Below are 23,007 nucleotides of genomic sequence, written 5' to 3' on the forward strand. Positions count from 1 at the left end.
AACCTTACCAGCATGCAAGTACGCCAGATCAGGATTTTCAATGTCTGGGTGCAGTTCTTTCAAGTGGTTACGAAACTCCACAGGGATATTGGTTCCATAGTCACATTTAGGACAGTTATACATTTTTACTCCTTCATGCTTTCCTGTATGTAAGATGTGTTTACGGATATTTTCAGCACAGTTAGACCTAAAAAACGATGAAAAAAAAAAAAAGTTATATAGCAATTTATTCCCTACTAATCGTTCCAATAAAACCTAGTGTAATAACAGAAAATGAGTAGTCATTACTCATTTTTCACTATCTGCCCAATTTTTGCATCCTCTTAGGCTTGGTGTAAATGTTGTCATTTGTGTGAAGGCTCCCAAAGCTCTTTCAGGTTAACTGACCAATACATCTGAACAAGAAACATTTAAAAATGAAAATTTTTTTACATTTGCAAAAGTCTTATGATTTTTATTCTTCCTGATGGTACTAAGTGATGGACAGAAATTAAGGAAAAGTCTTTAGTTTAGCAAAACTGAAATGCACAGATGCCTATAATACTGCCAACAGAGCTCACATGAACCTTTCCTACACAGGTCCCAGATTCCACAGGAGCTGCTGTGAATGATTTTTGTAAAGATATTCCACCAACTCTCATCTCAACTTATGAACTGTTCCTAGAAAAGAGAATTGAGCTGTTCGAGTTTATACCTTTTTGAAAATACACACAGATTCTGATTTATATCTTCAATACAGCTTTTGTGGAAGCAGTGGAGTTTCCATGCATAAAAGTCAGAATACATGTACAATTAGTTTTATGCACTTCAAAGAAATGGTTCTACTCTTATTTCTGGGGAGAAAAAAAAAGTGAATAAAAAAGGTCTCACATTTCTTTTAGCCACAAAGAGATCTGTGATACGACAGCAATTTTTGATTTCCAGTCTTTAAAATTTTGAAGACTCCTTCCAAAATTATAGAATCAAGAATAGTTTGTATTGGAAGCAAGCTTTGCAGTGAGCAAGGACATCTTCAACTAGATCAGGTTGCTCAGAGCCCTGTCCAACCCGACCTCGACTGTTTCCAGGGATGGGGCATCTACCACCTCTCTCGGCAACCTGTCTCACCACTCTCATTGTAAAAAATTTCTTCCTTAAATCTCAGCTAAATCTACCCTCTTTTAGTTTAAAACCATTAACTTTTGTCCTATCACAGCAGGCCCTGATAAAAAGTTTGTCCCTATCTTGCTTACAAGCCCTCTCTGAAAGGCCGCAATAAGGTCCTCCATATGCAAATTATTTTTCATTAGAATTTCCTACTTATTCAAACTCTGTGATGACTCCTGTATAAAATATACCACTTCTTCATTTATTTCAATCAGACATAACCATTATAGTTGTTGTTGAATCAAAATAATGGCCCGTGTACAAATTTGTTTAGACTTTCTTACTACTGTACGCTATTAATATTGTCAAACTAAGAACAGTAATTCAGTTTAACAGAAAAAAGTACAAACACTCGAGTGAACTATATAAATACATAATATTTTACAAACATTCAAATAAGACAACAGTAGTATTTTGAGCAACTGATTGTTTACCTGTTACTGTCTGAAATACCACAGTAACAGGCACCTAAAAAAAGGACCCCCAAAATAAACTGGAAGTAGCAGCTTGAAGTTCTGTTGGAGTGCTTGTCTCTCCCTTGGAGATGGTCATAGTAAAGCTGGTATCTGCCTTACGGTGCTGCCAAAGCTCACCCTCTGTCATGTCCATCTGCTATATACCAGTATAATGATCAGACTCCTGAGAATGTCAGAGAAGACACTTATGTTCACTGAAAAATACAGAAAATACTGGTCCCCAGCATCTTTCAGGAGTCAGGCCTAAAAAAATGACAATGCTTATAAATGTTGTTAAAATGAAACACGTATTTTATTAAATAAAAAAAAAGGATAGTGTACACTGCAATGAAAGCAGGAGACAATCTGGTAACCTTCTATCATGGGTTATACTTTAAAGGGCAGTGGATTAAAGAAGAGCATACAAATCTGAAATAAAATATCTGTGTCCTTTTAGCTCAGCTCTCATACTATGTTAGGGAAAGATATAAAACTTTTTACTTTGAAATATTTCTGTGAAATATATAAAGGATCTGTGGAAAACTATGTAAGAGTTGTGAAGAAAACCCAGCCTGTTCAAGTCATAAAAGGCCAGTTCTATCTCCTTTGATTTGTGAATTTGCTCCAACCACTTTAAACGGAGCAATCCCAAAGTCTCATTTATTCAGTCATCAGTAAAAATCTGTGACTAAACATACCAACACACTGATACATTCGTCATGGGAAATAAAAATTTTTAAAAATATATTTTTCCATGTGATGAGGCCAGAAAGGCTTACTCAGAAATGCGGAATATGAGATCACAAGGCATTACAAATGGCCTCTCGTATTAGGTTGCAATGCAGCAATCGCAATACAACATAAACCATGAAGGTAACAACTGGCAAATCCAAGCACTTTTGAAGCCAAATAATACCTTTAAATACGATATGATAAAAATGTACTGCATATAAAATGTTTTTCTAATTATTCAGTGTGCTTTGACTGTCTGTTTTATTAGGAGTCTTCTCCCAAGTACCGCACATGTTATTATATGTCTGACACAAAAAAACCCACCAAAACTCTGTGTATGTGTGTACTTACATCACTTCATCTCATATGACTAAACACAGAGGTCTGTGATTTTAAACAGCACTGTATTTTCATTAAAGCTATGCCATGATAAACATCTAACTAAAATATTCTAGTGGTGCAACAGTGATGATAGTTAAGCATTTGACAGGCTTTGTATTATAAAATTCACTTCCAGGAGTTTATAAACTTTGAGATAAAGAATCCCTTTGTTCTGAAATTTGGCAATGTAGAGTCCAGCCCAAAAGAAACGGTTTGAGTAAAGTCTTTCTGTTTTTTGAGTTCCACTCTGAATTACAGACACAAGCAAACAAATGCAGCTTCTAAGAGCCTAGCTTATGTTCCAGTAAGGCTAAACCAGAGGTTTCTAAGTTAAATTACTATTCCTTAATGTAAGCACGCTTTCGTCCTTATGATCCATTTTCCATTTTGAAAATCAAATGTATATGTTTCTGGCAATTTTTCCATGCCCTGCAATAACAGGAAGGGCACTCATTAGAGAGACTTAATTAGTCTAGAGCTATAGTCTGTGGGTTTGTACTCAATGCTGATGCAGAGAAGCACAACAGAAATGTTGTTTTTATTTCACGTCTTGCAGTGAGTCTTCTTATCAAACATGAAGAAAGGTTTGAGACTCGATGCCAACCCCACAACAATTCTACTAAAAGGAAGTGGAAGACCTGTATAGAGTTTTCAGTGTCCTGTCATGGGGAAAGAGGAGATGGGAGGTATTCCTAAGGCACGTTGCAGATGAATAGGAAATGTGAGGAGCCAAAAAGCTCAGCCCATACTTCCCACGCAGCAAGCCTGTACGACTTCCTCCATCAAAGACCATCACTGGGAAGGGCGTAGGTCTGCTTTCCACTGCACACATCGGGGAGAGCTCCCATGTTTTTGCAAAGGACAATGCTGTGAAGTAAGGGAGACAGATGGCTAGTTTCTCCTGAGAAATGCAGCTACTGCTTAAGACGAAAGGAAAACCTCTTTTAGCTGAAGATAAAAAAGAGCTTTTATCTCTAACGTTCATCGCACAGTGATGTGTTCACGCTCCTGTTCTAACTGCACATTTCACGTTGCCATTAGAAGTCCATTCCTACTAACCAGTTACCTGTCTTTCTATTGCTGTTCTCAATAAATTAAAGGTTGCTGCATATTCATATTCAAATAACATAAACTGGAAATGATTTTTCAGTTTTAAAATTGTACTTTAGTCACAGAATGGTTCAGGTTGTAAGGGAACTCTGGCAGGCATCTGGTTCAACCCCTCCACTCAAGCAGGGGTCACCTAGAGACAGTTGCCCAGAACATGTCTAAGCAGCTTTTGAATATCTCCAAGGATGGAGACTCCACAACCTCCCAGGGCAACCTGTGCCAGTCACCCTCAAAATGGAAAAGTGTTTCAGCAGCCGGGAAACACGGGAGGAACAATGAGCCTCGCAGCAAGTTTGTGCCAGAATGGTCAGCCAGAAGGTCCCACAGCAAGCACTGGCTGTGGTCATTATTCCCCCATCATCTTTTCCTTCTCTCCCATCTTGCAGGGCTCAGCCAGCCAGCCAGTTCCACCAGTGAGCAGGAAAAGCTGTAAGAAGGCAGGGCTTTAGGCACCCCTTCCCCACGCAGACGGACTCAGCCCTGGCCTCACGGCTGGATGCAGGGGGGTCGTCCTCCGCCCTTCTCCCAGCCAGCAGCGCCGGTTTAAGCAGCCCATGTAAACAGCTGAATTCAGTAGCTAACTGCAGAGCCGTGGCTGCCTGATACCAGAGCTATTTGCTGTTCTCATCCTTTATGTCGCATTTTGGATAAAAATCATGAAGTAAGAGAAATTCATAAAACATCTTCTGTTAATTCTAAATTTGCCCCCGCAGAATAGGAATGCTTCTATATTTTCTAAGGATTTTGCACACGAGAATACATTAGCATTGTATTCAACAGCTAAATGAAATATAGCAGGAAGCAACCTATTTTTATTAAGATGTTTTACTAATAGGGAACTGAAATTAGAACACTCTTCCATTATGCAATGCCGGACATTTTCAGAAGGATGCTTACTGCAAGACATGGAAATGGAAGGTTTCGGAGGTGCAAATGAGGCAAAATGTTAATTATCTAGCCCACTAAGTTTTAAAAATTTTAGCACCTTGTAGGGCTCTTATTTGCACAAAGGAAACCTTTTTCAAAAGGTTTTCTCCAGGACATGAGGTACAAACATCCTCTTTCTGCAGTGAAATGCATATAACCTAGAGGACTTGTGGCAGCCTCATAGATATCACTACTTACAAATTAAACACACACACACAGAGATACAGATGACGAGTGAAGAGATTTCTATTTTTCTGCTGTTCATCAGTATGAATCAAGTTCACTCTCATATGGAGAGCACTTTAAAGGTCCTCTGCACTGTTTACACCCTGTTATGCAACCTGCAAGTAGTACACAGAAATTACAGTATTTTGATTGAAAAGTAGCGAAGTCCCCATATACTTACTTCCAGAAATAAAAGCAGTCATGATGAAAGCAAACTTCTCATGAAAGCAATATGTGTCATCGTAGATTCTTAACCTCAGTTATTCCCCGAAAATTTGCAGGCATTCCCTTCACAGAAAATGCCACCTAACTTGGAAAACTGTCTTTAAATAATGTAATTACATCAGAAAAAGAGAGCTATAGATTTTTAGAAACATAAAGTCATACGGACTGTTTAGCTTGACCTCATTGATAGCACAGTTCATAAAAGGTTTGCCCAGCCTTTCTTTCCTCAAACCCTAACTCTTTTTGGTACTAAACCATGGTTTTCAGAGCCACCCTGAAACCTGATGGAAAGCAATCAGGAATCCGTTGTAAGCATAGACAAATTACTCTAGTTGATCGCTCACACTTTTACAAACTGTAATTTTTTCTTATACTCCTGCATCCAGCTAACAGGTAGTGTTACGTTTCCAACACATCTTGCTCAGCTGCAGGATCCTCTGCTATCTGGACCTCTAGTGGATGAGCTACAGAGACCTAGTGACTTTCATCTCACTTTGGGAAATCATCAGATTCTTCCTAAGTCTTTCCAGTTGTAAACATCGCTTTAAGCTCTGAATACTAGAGCGCATTTCACACCAGTGCTGCATACATGGATGCCAGGACTTTCCCTGTGCTCAGGATTCTCCACTTCCAGCCAGGAGTTCTGGGAGCTCCTGGATATTCCCCAAAGCACTGAGAGCTCCGGTTCACTCATTTAAATGCAGGGACCCTTTTTTCAGTGTTACTGCTTCCCAAAATACAACCCTTTTAGCCTGCCTTTATGTCTTACTTGCATTAAACTTATTTGCATTGTATGAAACCTAGCATTCTGTAGAGTGACGGTAAACAACCTAATGGGCAATATTTTCTTGACAGGAAAGAAACAAATATCTCAATCTGTGGTAATTACATTATACAAACAGGCTTATTCAATCAAAACCTTCACAATGACAATCACTCTGCCCAACTTCTACTAAGCAAAAACCCAGACAAACAAACCAATGAAAAATTCTTCCCAGCATACTCATGATTTATCTCCATTCTGTTTTTTTAAAGAAAATAAACTGATTTCCAGTTAACTCAAACTAACTACATTATACACAATGTGCATACACCACTAGCACTCAGTTCAAACCACAAGTTTAAAACTTAAAGTATTGGCTTACCTCCTCAGTGCTACAGGTAAATACAGTATTGCACAAGAAATAATAAAAAATAGAAAATACCATGTCCAAAAATACATTCTGAAACGTGTTGAAAATAACATTATAAAACTGTAATTATTATTATACATTAACACACATATATATGTGCATATATATACATGAAATGTGGTACATTTTCTCAGTCTTCTTATTACTAGCGTGCACTTGGGTTACTTTTTCCTTGCTCTTTTCCCTTAAAAGCAAAAATCCTACCTTTTATTTAGGTCTTAAGTGACTGGGGGAACAATCACATGAACACAAGTGTTAGTGCTCTGCAACCAACTTCAATTATCAAGCGACTTACGATACTATTGCCAGAATTAGCAGCATACAGCTCCACGGGAACCCAGGAGGTCAACCACAACGTACTGAGTGCCAGCTCTGTTCTGCCATGTCACTGCTGGCAAAGATCTTTCTGTGCTGTTCATAAAGACCTCTGGTGGACAGTGGCAACAAACTGCCGGGGGACAGCAACATCTTTACCACTCTTGCTGTTTCTGCAGTGAACATTTGCCCACAGCTGATGCTTTTCAACCGTACCAAGCTAAGATGACTGAAATACACATCCACAGTGGCCTGAAAATGCATGCCCTGCAATCTGGTGGCCACATGTATTGCCACGTTTTACATGTACTGCAACTCAGAAAATATGAGTGGCAATACATGCAATGGGATACATAAAAGAGAGTACACTACATTTACATGCTTTAATGAGATTTTATGATACAGTCAGTTTCACAAAGAAAATAATAAAAATGTATTTGGGATTTATTCTGACAGTATTATAGTAACACCCAGGGATAATAATCGTAATGTTTTCTGCTTTTCTACATTTATAGCTTTGCTTTTTTTTCTGTAATGATCTATTTGTTATGACATACAGTATGTGTGACAGATGTCCAATGCTGGCTGCTAAAAAGTAGCAGAGCCCTGTAGGGAAGCAGCAAAAACTTGTGCGTCAGCACTGAAAATGATGGAAGATTGATAATTACTGCTTGTGTCTCAGCCCTATTCAGCAGACCAGCATGTCCAAATTGTAATCTGGCCACAGATCTACCATTACATTTACAATGTATTGGAATAAAAATTCCTAATTTCAAATAATAGATCATTACAAATACGCGTGATAGAAGGAGTTGATTACTATTGCCAAAACGCACGCTTTTAAAGGTAAATTCAGGGTAATCAGAGCTTCTGAAGGGAAGTAAGAAGTGATGTACTTTAGTCTTGTTTACCGCTGAGGAATCTGTAAAGCTGGTTACAACTCCGCACAGTGAACAACAACCAAAGTATAAAACCAGCACTGGCATCTAGATCTACTCGTGAATTTTCAGTCAGAATATTTTTCTCAAAAAAAATCCCAACAAAACTTTAGTTCATAACACACTTCACAACATAAAGAAATCCTGATTTTTGCAGAAAAAAAAATTATCTCCGATTCCAAGGAAATAATGGCTTCCTGCCTTAAATGCTTCCATTAATTCTTTCTACAGGAAGAGAAAGAAATAAAGAGGAACCTTTTAGACAGAAACCTGAAAATTAGTACGAGACTTGGGAGGAGCAGGTGGAAAGGGTGCAGAAAGGTAGGGAGATATGCTTCAGCTCTCAACCTGTCCTGGGATCCCCACCACCCCCGGAGGTGCAGTGCAGAGCTGGGCTGCTCAGCTCCCGAGTCTGCCAAGTAGCTCTTTGGAGAGAGCCCCAGTGTCACCTTCTACTGACTAGAGAAAAAAAAAAAAAAAAGAAAAACCCAACAACAAAACCCAACCAAAAAACGCAAACCCAAAAAAAGCATTTTTTCACAGGACTGATCTGCTACTGAAAACTCGCCATAACATGTGCTAGGACTCTTGGCATCCACCTCACTGCAGGCAGAGCGGGCTCTGTAATGGCCTGGCTCGAGGGCTCTCTGGATCCGCTTGCCCGCAGCGCATGAGGGATGCAGAAGTCTGCTGTGCACAGTGCACTGCTGCACCGTGTCAGCCAAGGTTTAAGTGGCAGAAATAGCAGGTGGAGTTCATCTATTTCACAGTAACTGAGAATAATCACTCCATTGTTCATGGGCTTCCTCCCTCCCCCTTTCCTTTCTTGTTGGAGCAGATGGCATAAAAGAGAAGTTGGTCTGAGAAACAGCATCTCTGCAGTGGTGTAAGGACGGAGACTGGGCTTTAAGTATCATAGGCCCTGATTTAGCAAGGTACTTACGGACTTGTGCAGCTGAAGTACAAGCAGCCCCATTGACTTCAAAAGAATGACTCACAAGCTTAAATTTATGTACATGATCAAATACCGTGCTGAAATGAGGCCACGGAAAGCATCCATTTTTTAAAAAAGCTAGGATGAATTTAATTGAAGACACACTTTTCCTTTCAACATCATTTTTTTTCCCTATTGTACTTCTCTTAATGACCACATAAAGTAACTGAACAATTCTGTAGAGTCTGTTTGTATATCCTCAGGAACCCATAAAGTATTTTCACAAATATAAAAGTGCAGATGGAGCCTAAGAAAGGGTGTGGAGTCCATAGGCTGCGCAAGATGAAACCGGACTTCTAATGTTGCTGGAGTCAGAAATGATAGCAACAGACCCTAAAGACTGCCTGTCAATCTCAGATGCAGATGGCACTTCTTCCAACTGGCCTTTGTGTCAGTTCCTTCAGCCATTTTAGTGACAACACGGCTCCCTAGAGGGTAGATCCTGTTGCTTTGCTGCCTGGATTCATACCCAGGGCACTGTGGTCTCTACGATCTCTGCTAAAAGTAGGGTTGTTTTTTTTTTAAATGCTAATACATTGCCTCTTCTTGCCCTATCCCAGCCCCAACTCCCCATACAAAAAGAGATGGTCATTTTCTTCCTCATTTCAAATGTTCCAATTTATCAACGGAATAAGCATTAATTGTCTGAAAGACTCACTTTTGTTAAGCGTGCCAAAAGTATATATAAAATCCCTGCTAATAAAACTTGCAGATGACACTGTAATTGGTAGCATGATTAATACTGATGACACTGCAGTCATGCAGAGCAGTTTCACAAGTTAGGCCTCTTCAATCAAAATATGTACACATACAACTACACGTTAGGTCTCCCACCTTTGCACAACGCATGCAAGTAGCTTAGAGAATGTGAGAACGCTGTGGAAAGCTGTGACATTGAAAATGATGTAGGGATTAGTGGACCAGAGGTTTAACGTGAGCTTCCCATGTGATCCTATAAACAGAAAGGTCCCATGTCATCTTTAGAAGTATAAGCATGTTTTCAGATCCAACCTGAATGTCTTTCTAGATGGGAAAATGTCTTTCTAGACAATGTTTTCAGATCCAACCTGAATGTCTTTCTAGATGATAAAATTTAGTCAAACGCGAGAGGCTCAGTACAGAGCAAACTGAAAAAAAACAAAACCCTATGCAGTTTGTTTTATGTAGAAGGTCAGACTAGCTGAGCTTAAGGCTTTTTCCGGGCTCAAAGTCTACAAGAAGTACAGTTTAAGTCTGAAAAATGTCATTGTGAGGTCAGACATTTATTGTGTTTCCATGATGTCATAGAAATTTGTTCAGTCTGCAAATTAAAATATATTCTTCCTGGCTGTCAATACTGCAAAACCATCTTAGGTTCTGAAAGTCAAATTTGATTCTTTAGTTGGAAGTATGATTGATTATCCGATCTAAAATCTGCCTTGAAAGTATATATTGGAGAAACATCATTCTCTTCAGATTATGTCCTCATAATGCCATTGTCTGCACAAATATAAGTAAATGCAGCATTTGGCTCTGTACTTTGAGCTTACTTCACAGTCATTATTCACCCCAGGAAAACTGGTTTTAAGAGTAGGGAGCAAGCAAAACTTAATTTTTGTTCGTACAAGAGTACATTTGCCTACAAGGACGCCCTGCTGCTCAGTAAGAAATTGCAGTTTTCATGTATCTAGGTTTTCACAGTAGACCTACACATCAAGTTCAATGTGCTGTGTACTTCACCAAGAGATACTGAAATGCAATACTGTTGAATGAAAGCACTGAACTATGTATTTGACTTACCTAAGCATACCTAGCGCATGTATGCAGAGTAAAACGTATAAGATAGTTACTAGCTATCTCGTAAAAGTATTAGCTCAGAACTGTACCACCCAGAACAGACAAATTATTACTGTTCTTTCAACTATGCACAATTATGTTTAAATATTAGACACGGTATTTTGACTAGATGAGAAATCAGGGCAACATTGTAAATCTATTGATTGAGAAGAACAGGAAGTCCCTGAATAGTATTGCTTCAAAAAGCTGACCTAGTACCCAAGAAGAAAAAAAATTTAAACAACAAGGAAAACCTTTCTGAACACCAATGAAATTCTGTCACATTGAGGAATTTTATAGACCAAGGCCGAATAAATTATCCTAAGACCATGTATGCAAAGATTCTGTCTTAAAGACAAAAAAATCCCACATAAAAATAAAACCCATCATACTACATGAAAATAAACTTCTTTTATTTAGTATAGATGGTGTTATGGACTTGCCTTTTTTCCCACAGAGGGTTAACATGAAAAGAGGCAAAAATGGTAAAATATGAAACTTGTTCTTTGGCTTCATCTTTCATATTCCTGTATCGTACTACCGCAGAAACTAATGAACTTGCTCATCTTCGAAAGCCCTTTTGCATGCTTCTTCCTTCACCCTTAACTCTGATCCTTGCAGATCTTGCCTTATGTGCGTGCCAATTTTACTGGTATAATATGTTCACTTTTATTAGTTGTGTTCTGATGTTTTCTACTGAGAGATACTTAAAGCTTACACAAGTCAAAAACTATTTTATCATTTCTGAAGAAAACTAATAGGGCAGAGTCACTGAATGATAAGAGAGAGAGAAACCACTGAATTTATTTAATAATCCATGTCCATTTCACAAAAATGGCCTGTGTAATCCTTTTAAAAATAATAACCTGTTCATTTCAGACCTTGCACAATGCTTCTCTTTGTCCCTTGTAAGTCTCTCAAATGTCTTATTTTAAAGGAATATATAGTACTCCCGGAAGACATTTTCCCATTTCTATTCTCTTCAACTCCTGTGAGCCCTTGTTCTGTGTGATAAGGCAATCTCCTTCGGGATCTGAGCTGTGTAGTTTCGCACCACGAGTGACAAGGACTCGACTTGAATAACTGCTGTGCGCAGGTTGTAATTATGTCAGCTGGAGTGTTGAACAAGGGGACTGATTAATGTGAGCCCCAGCCCAGGCACAGTCCCTATCAAAACCTTCGTGCAGGCCAGCAGTGGGGATGGGTTAAAGCAGAAAGACAAAACATGCTGTATCGTCCATGATAGATGAATTGCTCCAACAGTCTTCAGGCAGATGTTCCAGGACAGTATAATATACAATTACTCTGCCTTATCACCTTCCCAGGGACAATAAAGCTTCCTCCTTCTATAGCTCATGTGAGTGAAGGCAAAATTAGTTTTACTTTTACAACACTGACTCACTTATCATGTTGCCTTGATTGTGCTTTTACAGCTAAAGAAAACATATATTCCACTCTTAAACTAAAAAAAAAAAACCAAAACACACCACCAAAAAACCCCCCTCACCTTTTACACGAAACCAAATGATTCCTTTGAATCTATTTTGCATCATAGTAATACAGTCCTTAAAGGGCTAATTCACTATGTTATTCTAGGGATCACAACTAACTTTAGAATAACTGGACCTATTCATAGGCTTAATGTTATATGCACGTATACAAAGCTACTTTACTGAATCAAGTCAGAATGCATAGATAATAAAAATTACGGAGGTTTTGTACAAAAGGCGCCTACGTGAATAACATGCCCTTAGTGACTTTTTTACCTAAGCACTCATTCTAAAAATACCACAGTACTCCTGTAAAACAATTCTTTGAGAAGCCATTAATCCACATACCTCTTTAAAGGCCACAAGAGTTTACTGTGTAAGTATTATAAATAATTCAAGTATTTTCCCAAAGGTAAACATAAATTTTGTAAATAATAGAAATTTAGGAAGAAAACTATATATATGTTTTTTTTTTTTCTTTTTTATTGTCAGATGTGTACAGATTTCTTTTGCTGTTGGGATGGAAGTAGTCCGTATGTTCCAGGGCTATTTCCAAGGGTTTACAGAACAATAGAAGAATATGGCTCATAATATCCTGATATCCTTTCTTTCTAAATACTGGATTGGTACAGATCAAGAAGCTGTGCTTTAAAGAAAAGTCTTGCATTCCAAGATACATTGCTTTCAGTACTACCCTTTCTTCAGCTATATAACAATGACATGTTCTCAAACAAAACAAAACAAAACAAAATGCACTCAGAAGTGCATTTAGAGATGCACATATTTGAAGGTCAGGTTTAAAAACAAAACCAGAGTAAAACAGCCAAGGCTGATCCAGTTGGTACTTAAGACTGCACGTGTATTTGAAAAATTCTATTTATATGCATTTAGTTCTCATGAAAGGTATTGGATTACTAGTCCTAGAAATGAGAGATGAGATTTTCTAAGGAGACTATGGGAATTAGGCACTGACATTGCATTTCAACCGAATGCAGGCTCCCAGCTGTTCAATATTCTTTGAGGTTTTTACCATTAAACAGTATCACAGTCTTGGCAACAGTAGGGTTTCACCATAAGGGTACAGGTTTTCCTTTACTCCTATAGTGAAACGCAATCCTATGTTTACGATGCAAAAACTGGCTCAAAAAAAGCTGGCATGTTCCCACTGCACGGCATAATGACTTTAGAGGATAGCATGACAGAATGATGTTACGCCACTCACTGCATGGAGGAAAAACCAGAAAAATCAGTTTTGGCCTCACAAAAATTGCAATCTAAACATTGAAAAGGATATGACAATCAGAAAATAGGCAAAAAGAGTAGTGATAGATTTGGGAAGCAGAGTATCAGTAAAGTAGAGTAGAAATAAGCTTCTGGTTCATTTGTGTGCACTGTTGGGCACGACAGTACTAGAAGGCAACGTAGTCTCTTCTCCTTAACCATTCAGATTCCAAATACAATTAATGGAGATAAGAAAGAACTAATGTAGGTCTCAAGATTGCTTAAATTAGATGTCTACTTTTTCTAAAGAATGTGTAGGTTGCCAATATGAAACATCAGGAGTTCCTATCAGCTCAGGAAAAGGAAACGCTGGTGTCCCTAACTTTCTAGAAATTAAGGCACTATTCTAGGAAGTAGAACTCCCGAGTTTTGGCCTGCCCTTATTTGGAGGAGGGCTGAATTCAGTTCTCCTGTGTCCCAGGAAAGTGTATTAGCTGGCACGAAATATCTTGCACATACCCTTTCTCTTGAAACTATGCCCACGGACAGTGAGGAACCACCAGGAGCCAAAAGCAGATCTAATCCTGTTTTCAGAATTGTTCTTCTGTTCTCAGCTACGTTCTCCCATATAACTTTCCTACAAAATCCAAACAACAGGCTTCCAAGCCCATGTTCTGTGCCCTCTCAGCTGAGAATTCTAAATAGTAACTAGAATCAGGCTGTGGACACCACTGTCATTATTCATTAAAAGAATCCTGACTTCTCTAATTTTCAGGCCTCTAACACATACCCAAGAATACAGGAATAGGAGCCTGTTCACCTAAAAGGTGTACCAAAAGTCTTGAGGCAGAGATACGCATCTCCCCAGGACAGAGACTTCTGAGCACGCTTCAGTGATTTCACTGAGTTGTGCAAGAACTTGCAAACTCAGGAGAGAGGGAAGTGACAAATAGAAACTCCTATAGGAGCAGCTGCTTTTAGATTTAGATGGTTTTTGGCATGATTTAGAGGATCAGGATCCTCTCTGCAAAGCTCAGTGGAAACTAGAAGTATTGGGTACTTGAGCCCAGAATCTACTCGCCTAGTTTAACTTTTTTACTGTTCAGGATACAAAGTCTTGTGAGAGGTGTTGCCAACCCCCTGGCTTTCCACTTCTCTCTTAAGAAGCAAGTACTTCATGACAGACAGAGAACCCTGGCTTCACTGAGGACATGGAGGTGATGTGATAAACATCAGTGGAGCCATGACTTTAACCACTGTCTTTATTTTTGTTTTATAGCATCAACCCCATGACAGTATACACTATCCAGCCAGTGGGAGCTGACTGCCAACTGAGCTACGTAGCAGATATGCTTAGATGGAGAGGGGCTTAATTATCATCCTTTCTGTTACAGTACCCTTGCCGTGCTACAGGTGAACTGAAACTAAAAATGGGCACTTCAGAGCAGGGAAAGAAAATAAAGATTCTCCTGATATTATGTTGTACTGTTCTGAGGGAAAAGAGATCCAAATATAAAGAAGGAAGCCAGGAACAAGTGCAGGTGGACAAGAACTCAGCTAGAACAAACAAATGCTATATTTGCCATTCAGAAAACAATTCTCCAACCTAGAGCACTAATAGACCTAGCATCACCCAATACTGTATCCTCATCTCTCACCTCTTGCACCACCACCAGGCAACACGCAGCTGCTCCCAAAAGCTGCACCCACCAGTCTAGATTGGGTTGTTTGCCTGAAATGATGTTGCTGCATTTATTTTAACAGAATGGATAGCAGCCACCTGCTTTGCCCTCACAAAGGCTCATATGTAGGTCTTCCCTCTCTGGTCTGACACAGACTTGAACAAATCTGGTACAGATTCCTTTAGCTTTGAAACCCTTCTTCTACTTGAAAGTACTTTTATTGCTCCTTAAAATGACTACATTTTAGCATACAAAAATCAATCAGCTAAATACCGTATCAGATGACTGTGCTATAATTTATTAGTGCTGATCAAAATCTTAAAGGCTGAGTAATTAAAATTCAAATTAAAATGTGATGAAAGTCACATTTAGTCACCTAAATGAAGAGGCTGAATTCCAAATAGGTACAGAGCCACTGGACCCCATGTGAAATGAGAATTTGTGGATGCTCAGTATCACTAAAAACATGTAAAAAGAACTTAGTATTTGTTCAAACTTTGCTTCTTTTCATCATTTAAATACATCTATCTAGACCTACGCATTATGTCACAGTTTGTCAGTAAATGACCAAAGAAAGCAGAAGACCTGCCAAAGAAAGCACTTGTGAAATAATCCCTCCATATAATGGGAAGCTCTTCCTATTCACTCACTGAATAAGAAATGCCAGCGCTCTTAGTCTCAGGGGTACACATCTTTTCCAAAAAACCTCTTTTCTAAAGAAAAATACACACAGCTGGGTGTGTTCTCTTTATCCTTAAAAATACCTTTCAAGTTTTAACTTTTAAAATGACCCATCCCAACAACTTGCAACAAACAGTTAATTTGGGACCCCAAAACATTGATACACGAGCACTGTACCAACTTAAGCATTGTTTCCTATGGATTCCTCCCCGTTCGCTGAATCTCCCAATGCAGTAACAGCAGCTCTCCAACATGTGCTTCAGGATACTCCCCATCAGGCAAGAAAAAACAGCTGTGCTGGGTGGTGAGCCTGGAACAATACGCTGGCTGGTTGTAAGAGAAAAGAATGCATGAGAGCTGGATTTTGCCTGCCTGTTCTTCACTGATTTTTTTTTTTTTTTTTTCTCTTCTCCTCATCCACCTCTTTCAGGAAACATGTAGGAACTTAAATTATCTCAGCAACTACTACGGGGTGTCAGTTTTGACTGAAACTGGCCAACAGCTTAAAAAGTTATTAAAGAAACTGACAGAAGATGGATGGATGGGCTGGTGCAAGTCTCAGAATAAGTTAGGGACATCAGGCTAAAAATCAATCCTCGTCAACTGATTTATAAAAATCGCCTTTTTGAACTAAAGACACATTTCTTTGCTGAAAAGAAAGCAAATTACTAATGGCTTTTTATATGTTAAAATACTCATAGCAGATATCTCCAAAATTTGCTATAATGGAAGTAGTTCTGTGTATTTTACCAACACCTTGTTAACAAAAAGATGCATGAAATACCACATTTTTCTAATGAAAAATCATCAGAACTTGAGAATTCATTTTGATAATCACAATACCTTATACAACTTCAAAATGATTTTCAGGATTGTTTGCCCTGTAGACTGTGCATGTAAAATTTCAACAGAAATACTTTGAGGAAGCTCAGTATGGGAAGATGTTCCACACGGGATTTCCAGCAGAACAAATTATGTCCTGAACTACAGTTGTTAGAGAGAATCCATAATTATCTCGAACAAGGACTGTAGAGGAGTGCACTGAAGTTACAAACATAAAGCTATAAATACTATATTTGAAGGGGTACCAGTAATATCACAATGGACCAGTAGGATGATGTTCAGGCTGTTTATGATGTCACTAGAACCACCCAATGTATTTATAGGTTTATAACACAAATAATGTCACAGTATTATGAACTGCAGAGTTTCTAGTTGTGTGTTTTTTAAATAACATCAGTAAAAATATAAAAAGATAGCAATGCTGAAGAACATCAGAAGAAGTGTTACTTTAAAGCATTATTTAAAAATATGCATATACTTGTACGGACCTGTATTCTTGAAATCACGGTGAGCTGGGCAGTTTGCTTAAGTGGGAGGAAAAACAAACCAGAACTGGACTGGAGGTCAGCTGGCCTGAGGTACAGAGCAACCTACAGCTCTGCTACCAACCCTGGGAGCACCAGGGAGATCTGGGCAGTGTTTGAGAGTCGGAAGTCACTTTGCAACCTCCTAACTTCAGGAAGAATAATCAATTTGCTCTCAGGCTATGAACAGCAGCAGCTATTTCCTATCCCTCTCAGTTCCCGCTGCCTCCCTATTTCTGTTCATTTACAGAAGGATGTGGGGAAATATCGAGGAATGTCCCCACTTGAAACCTCCGGCCCATGGGGGTGCGAGAAAGGAGAACAGCGTTGCACCAGCGTGTTTCTCCCAGCACGCTAAGCCTCAGCATGTGTAACCTGGGAATGTAGGGGAAGATGAGCAGTACTGCACAGACCTCATCTTTTCTCTGAGGATGTAAAATGAGAAGCAACAGATTTGACCCAAGGCATCCTGGAATGCAGAACAACCTTTTTAATATACATTTTGGATTCTCGTTTCTTCCCTTAATTATTTTTCCATTATTAAAAGAACACATTTAAAAAGAAATTAAAGCACAAAATTCAGGCACATGTAATATGCAACAGGTTAAAGACAAAAGCTAAACAAACAAACCTAATATAATAAACAAATCCAATGAATGCCAGTACCACCACTTTTACCTTTTTTAATAGACAGAAAGGAAACTAGAAACTAAAATGCTATTTCTCAACCACCTGGCATGTGCAAACATTTTTGAGATTTTTTTAAGTAGTTTTCAAAAAAAAATCAAACCATCCCTCAAAATAACGATAACACCAGGGCAGCACTCCATCACTTGCAATAACAAAACTGAGGGCTTTATGTGCTGCCTTTTATAAAGCAAGTCCCTAAGAAGTCTCAGCAATATCTACACTTGCTATTCAGACCTGAAAAAACAGGCCTAGGAAAACCACAAAGACCATCCCAATCAGGCACGAAATAGTTGTAACAAGCAACTTAATAAGTTACTTGGACAATAAGTTACTCCTCTCCAGACTGTCCCTTTGTAAGTAAAGCCTCAAGTGAAATACATCCCTGGTCCGTAACTTGCATGAATAAAGTAGGGTATCACACAAAGGTGTCTGCAAAATGGTTTTAGGGAAGGTGAGCTGTTGTAGACCAAATGTCCTGTACTCCCTACACTGCACTTTCCTACAGGGAATGCACCATCTTCTCCCAGCAACTCAGAAAAGAGAAAAGGTGACTGACAATATGGAGAGCTGCAAGGCACACGCAAACCTTGAGATAAGCTCTCCTTGTTCCTGCCAAGACTTTTACTGGCCAAACCTAAGCAGCAGCTTTGAACCTGTGGGTTGTGAGGCAACATCACAGGAACTCTAAGTTCCCAAATCTGGGATATCTCTGTCTCCAAAGCAGAATGTTTAGAGAACTGAAGATGTCAGAGATGGACTTTCAGTCTGTAGGAGAGTGAGAGGGTGGCCAGGAGCACCAGCCTCCCAAACCCCAGGTGCTGACTCTCCCCCAGAGCCTCCGTTGCACCATATTGTACTGTGGCCTCTAGAAAACACCCTCCAGCCACACTACAAAGGTGCAGACCCGGCGCATTGAGCCCACGACTTCCACTTTTGAGGCAGGGTCCCTCGTGGTGGAGGCAGAGGCTTTGGTACCTGCATTCCCAAAGTGCCCCAACATACCACTCCAGGGGAATTTGGGCAGAAGCTGTTACAGAGACCAGGGCAACTCTGATCGCACAAGCGATTTTATTTGGCTTCACTAAATCAGGAGTTTCTAAGAAAGCTATATTTATTTAGAAAATTGCTCACCAATTCCAAGCATTAGAAGTATCCAAGTAGCAAGTTTTTCTCAAACAGAAAAGCTCATTTTTTTCCTCTTCTTTCCTTCCTTCCTTTATTTTCTATTCAACAATTCTTCTCTTTCTCTCGTTTTCATCAGCCTTTAAAGGGAAAACATCCTTTCCCTTTCTCCCCCTTGCACTAGGCTACATCTCTTTCTGGAACTGCTTCTGAACTGAATTTGCTTTCTGTCACTTCCCAACATTTTAACCTGTTCTGTATGTCACATATAAAGGAGGAAGAGGGAAAGTTGTCACTAAGACAGCATTAATACAGAAACTTATTTACGTGGTAGTAGCCATATTGCCTGGAGAATAAACCACACATAACACAACAGGCTAGAGTCTATTGATTTCATCTCGAAGGCCTACGAACATATTTTCAGATTGCTAACTACCTGGCTGGTAGTTAGCAATAATAATTCCTTGTAGATTTGACCACCCTCAAAGACAGCTTTGGCCATTTCATAATGACTGGATTGAGGATTAAGGAATTGTAAAAGAAACAAACATGTTTATTTTTTATTCTGCGTGAACAGGCAAGAGCAAAGAAAACATATATAGTTCGCTTTAGCCCTTTTTTAAACTACTTTTCACCTAAAAGAGTTGTATTAATTAAGCTGTGATGACAATGATTATTTTTAGATCAGATTTATCCAACAAATGAAAGTTTACTTGTAGACATAAAAGATCTTCACTGTACATTTTTATCAGAAGCACTGTAAGAACAGGAAATTACAAGCCTATTTTTTTACTAAAAGCTATATTAAGACCACAGCCTTGCCATTCATCTTGAGGTTAGTACTAGAACTTTATTTACTATCAAAATACAACCTAATTAAGATTATTTTAGTTTGAAATATATGCTGGTTGGTGTTCCAGATTTATAAACATTAATTGACTATATATTAAATATAAATATAGGTATATTTATTATGACATATTTATAGTCCTTAAGAAAGAGGAATAGATAAGACAGTGATGATTGCATGTGATAGGGAAAAAGAAGTGTGAGAATAGGAAGAAGCTAAAATGTGATAATACAAGATATTAGTTACACTAATCTGTCCACTGCATGAAGTGGTCTTATTCGTATTTCCTAAACACCAAATACTTCAGGTTTTGGGTTAAGTGTGTTAGACTCTGAATCAAAAAAAAAAAAAAAAAAAAAAAAAAAAAAGAGAGCATCAGTACAGAGGGGGAGAGGCCGCATAAGAAGAAAAGTTTAGGGACAAAGCCCAAATTGAACAGCAAGGGGGAAACAGTAGCTACTGAAAGAAATCAGGAACCTGAGAATGTTTTTGCAGAACTTAAATCAAACTGTGAACAAACTGATAAAGTGCTGAGCCATGATCACAACTGCAACAGAGAGAAGCTGCCAGAAGTTAAAAATATATAGGAATTTTTACATTGATATCAAAATGGCTGCATGTCTCAGTAACATTAAACTCAGTGGTCAGCCCTGAGTAATTTTGCGTGTCATTTAGGCTTAAATATATTACTTAGAAGTTGATCATCAAAGCACTCAATCCAAAATTAGGTTAGAATAGAATTATCAATGCTTGCAATTGTAACACGGGTTTAAAGATACTTGGGCAAGTCCTTAAAGTCTCAAGTCCGGTGGTTCAGTGTTAGCATGAGAATCACAGATTCATTGAATTAAAAAGGCAATTTTTAATTCCTCTTAGATTAGCCACAGGAAAAAAAAAAAAAAAGAGGAAAACAGGAATAAATAAATAAATAGAAATAAGAAAAAAAAAAACAAAAGCAGCTTGAGTTACCAATGTTCATAGAATTATTGATGGATTTCCATATCAGAAGGAGTAAATATTATTCATTACAATAAATAAATATCCGTATTACCCTTCTACCAAGTAGAGTGCATTTACTATGCTATTAATTAAAAATACGGAAAGCAAAGGACTTCGCAAAGTGACTATACTATTGCATGCTGTGCAAAAGCCTCTTAACAGGGTAATTTCAGTGTGGACCACAGTCATCAAGTCTACAAACACCAATATATTTGTGTGTGTGTGTACATATATGTCTTCTTTTAAGAAACAATCGTGTTTTCTAATCAGCATACATTTTCTTAAGCAGTCCATGCAGTGACATTGGCATCTGGCAGGGAGGACAGGGAGAGCTGCGAGAGAAGGAGTTTAAGTTCTTTTGTACACCGACACCAACACAATTCCCCAAAACTGCAGAGAGATAATTTCTCAGTCAGTGCAGACAGCGTACACATCTCCCAGCGAAGGCCATATCATTATTTGTGTATTCTCTGCTTCTACAAGTTTCTGAATGTTAGGAACCACATGTGAAGTCACGTCTCTTGGTTAACACGATAGCTGATCTGTATTTTGTACTATCACATTGCATATTTTTATGCACCGTTTGCTATAACTTAGCAAAGTTGCTTAAGCAACAGAAACATCATAAAGGGAATAACAGTAACCATTGTTTTGCATGCCATGTATTTACTAGAATAATTAAAGTGTTTTTGTGGCTGTATCTAAATTTTGCTTTTATAGGCTTAAGTGCTACAGCATATTTTATTCCGGATTAATAGAAATATTACCAAATATTTTATCTGAATGTTTATTAAAAACTAAGGGCTGAGTAATATTCTGAGGAGTTTGCCTCTGGGAACTATGCCCATGCACTGACAGAATTTCCCTCTAAACTTCTACCTCCATTTGTTTATACGTCTGGTAGCACAAGGCACTGGATATCCTCAACTCCTGCTGCTGATCACAACGGAAGCCTAAGTGCTTCCTGAAGGCCAAGTTTGCTCTATTACATGCAGGCATTATTGTCCTTAGCAATTTCTTATTAGCACAAAGTACATGCAACTTTTTTTGCCTAATTCTGCCTTTGTGATATATAAAAAAAAAGTGTTTTTCCATAGCGCAGTGGTGGTTGCCACTTGGAGTCCTCATCAGCCTAATGTTCCATACAGTTGTATAACCTAGTTATTTCCTATACATGCATATTAAATTTCACTGGTTACAAAGAGCATATTAGTGTTAACATTTTAATGGCAAATATACTGTTTCATCATTTTATGCAGACATTTGCCTCAACAGCCTTTCAGTTTTGCTACGAATAAGTACACGTTGTTACCTCAGCATTTAATGTAGTCCCTAGTTATCCATGGTATAACTAGAGAGTTGTGCACAGCTGATGCAATCATACCAAGACAACTAAAAGTTATTAAATTCACCAAAATAAATAGAGAGAAAACACACACTTTGCACATTCCTATGACTTAGGTGCAAATCCTGAAGTGTATTATAAACTGGTCTTTACAACCTATGAACAGATACCGTAAGTCAGAGGGAAATAGGAACTCCCCAGGGATGCTGTCCAAAAAAAGAAAAGTAGCCCCTGTGGAGTCACTCCCCCTAAGTCATGCTGCCGCTGCTGCTGAAAATATGCAATGAATCCTTCTGCAGTTGGAATTTCAGATGCCATAATCCCTTAGAGAATGTTGTCTAATTATTTTATTATGCATAATAAATGTAAAATATTTATTTTAGTTTACATAATTATATTAAAAATGTATGCTATTTATTCTCAGTCTTGTAAGACATCCTTCACAAGTCATAAAATACTTTATAGAAAGGTGCATTTGCGGAATTAATGCTGTTTTGCTGGCCCGGCTGTTTGTTTTATACAGCTTTTAAACCCTCTTATCTATGGCTGTGGAACATCACCAGTCCCCTGGCTGTTGCCCTCCATTCCCCCCTTCTCATCACTGCCATGGATGCTCTATGCAAAATTAACCATACAGCGGAATCCCGGATAAATGAGAGCAATTTTGTTTAATTACAGCACAGGGATGGCACAAAATACATTAACATTATACCTGTCCCACACTCTCATGGTCAAAGTTGTAGCAATACTGTTTCCGTAACACGAAACTATGCCAGTGCTCCTCCTGAGCCCTGAACTCCAACAAATTTGACCACGCGAGAATAGCAGGGCTCTGTCTTTTGCCTCCCCCAATGCAAAGCTCTGTAATCCAGATCCATTTTGTACTGAAATATCCCCCTCACACACACCATAAACATAAATCATTACTTGCCTGAGAAGCTGTGATAGTTACATGGAAAGTCAGCACCAATGGGAGTTGAATTTAAAGCCTAACATATGATTAAAATGAGAGTCCTAATTCTTTACTTTAGACACATGCACAAAAGCAGTTCAGTTTTTGAAAATGCTGTATATTTGCATCTTCCACTGACATCATCAGACTTA

The 23,007-nt window shown here is 38.5% G+C and overlaps 1 protein-coding gene across 1 annotated transcript in view; it reads right to left on the bottom strand.

Moving 5' to 3' along the window:
• The window catches only part of ZNF407 (zinc finger protein 407), a 343,458-nt gene that overhangs the window by 101,410 nt on the left and 219,041 nt on the right, over positions 1-23,007 (bottom strand). Inside the window, exon 8 of the mRNA XM_082499666.1 lies at positions 9-187. Within this exon, the coding sequence (XP_082355792.1) occupies positions 9-187 (179 nt within the window). The remainder of the gene's footprint in view (positions 1-8; positions 188-23,007) is intronic.

The sequence above is a fragment of the Vanellus vanellus genome (genome assembly GCF_965231255.1).
Source record: "Vanellus vanellus genome assembly, chromosome: 2".
Lineage (NCBI taxonomy): Eukaryota > Metazoa > Chordata > Aves > Charadriiformes > Charadriidae > Vanellus > Vanellus vanellus.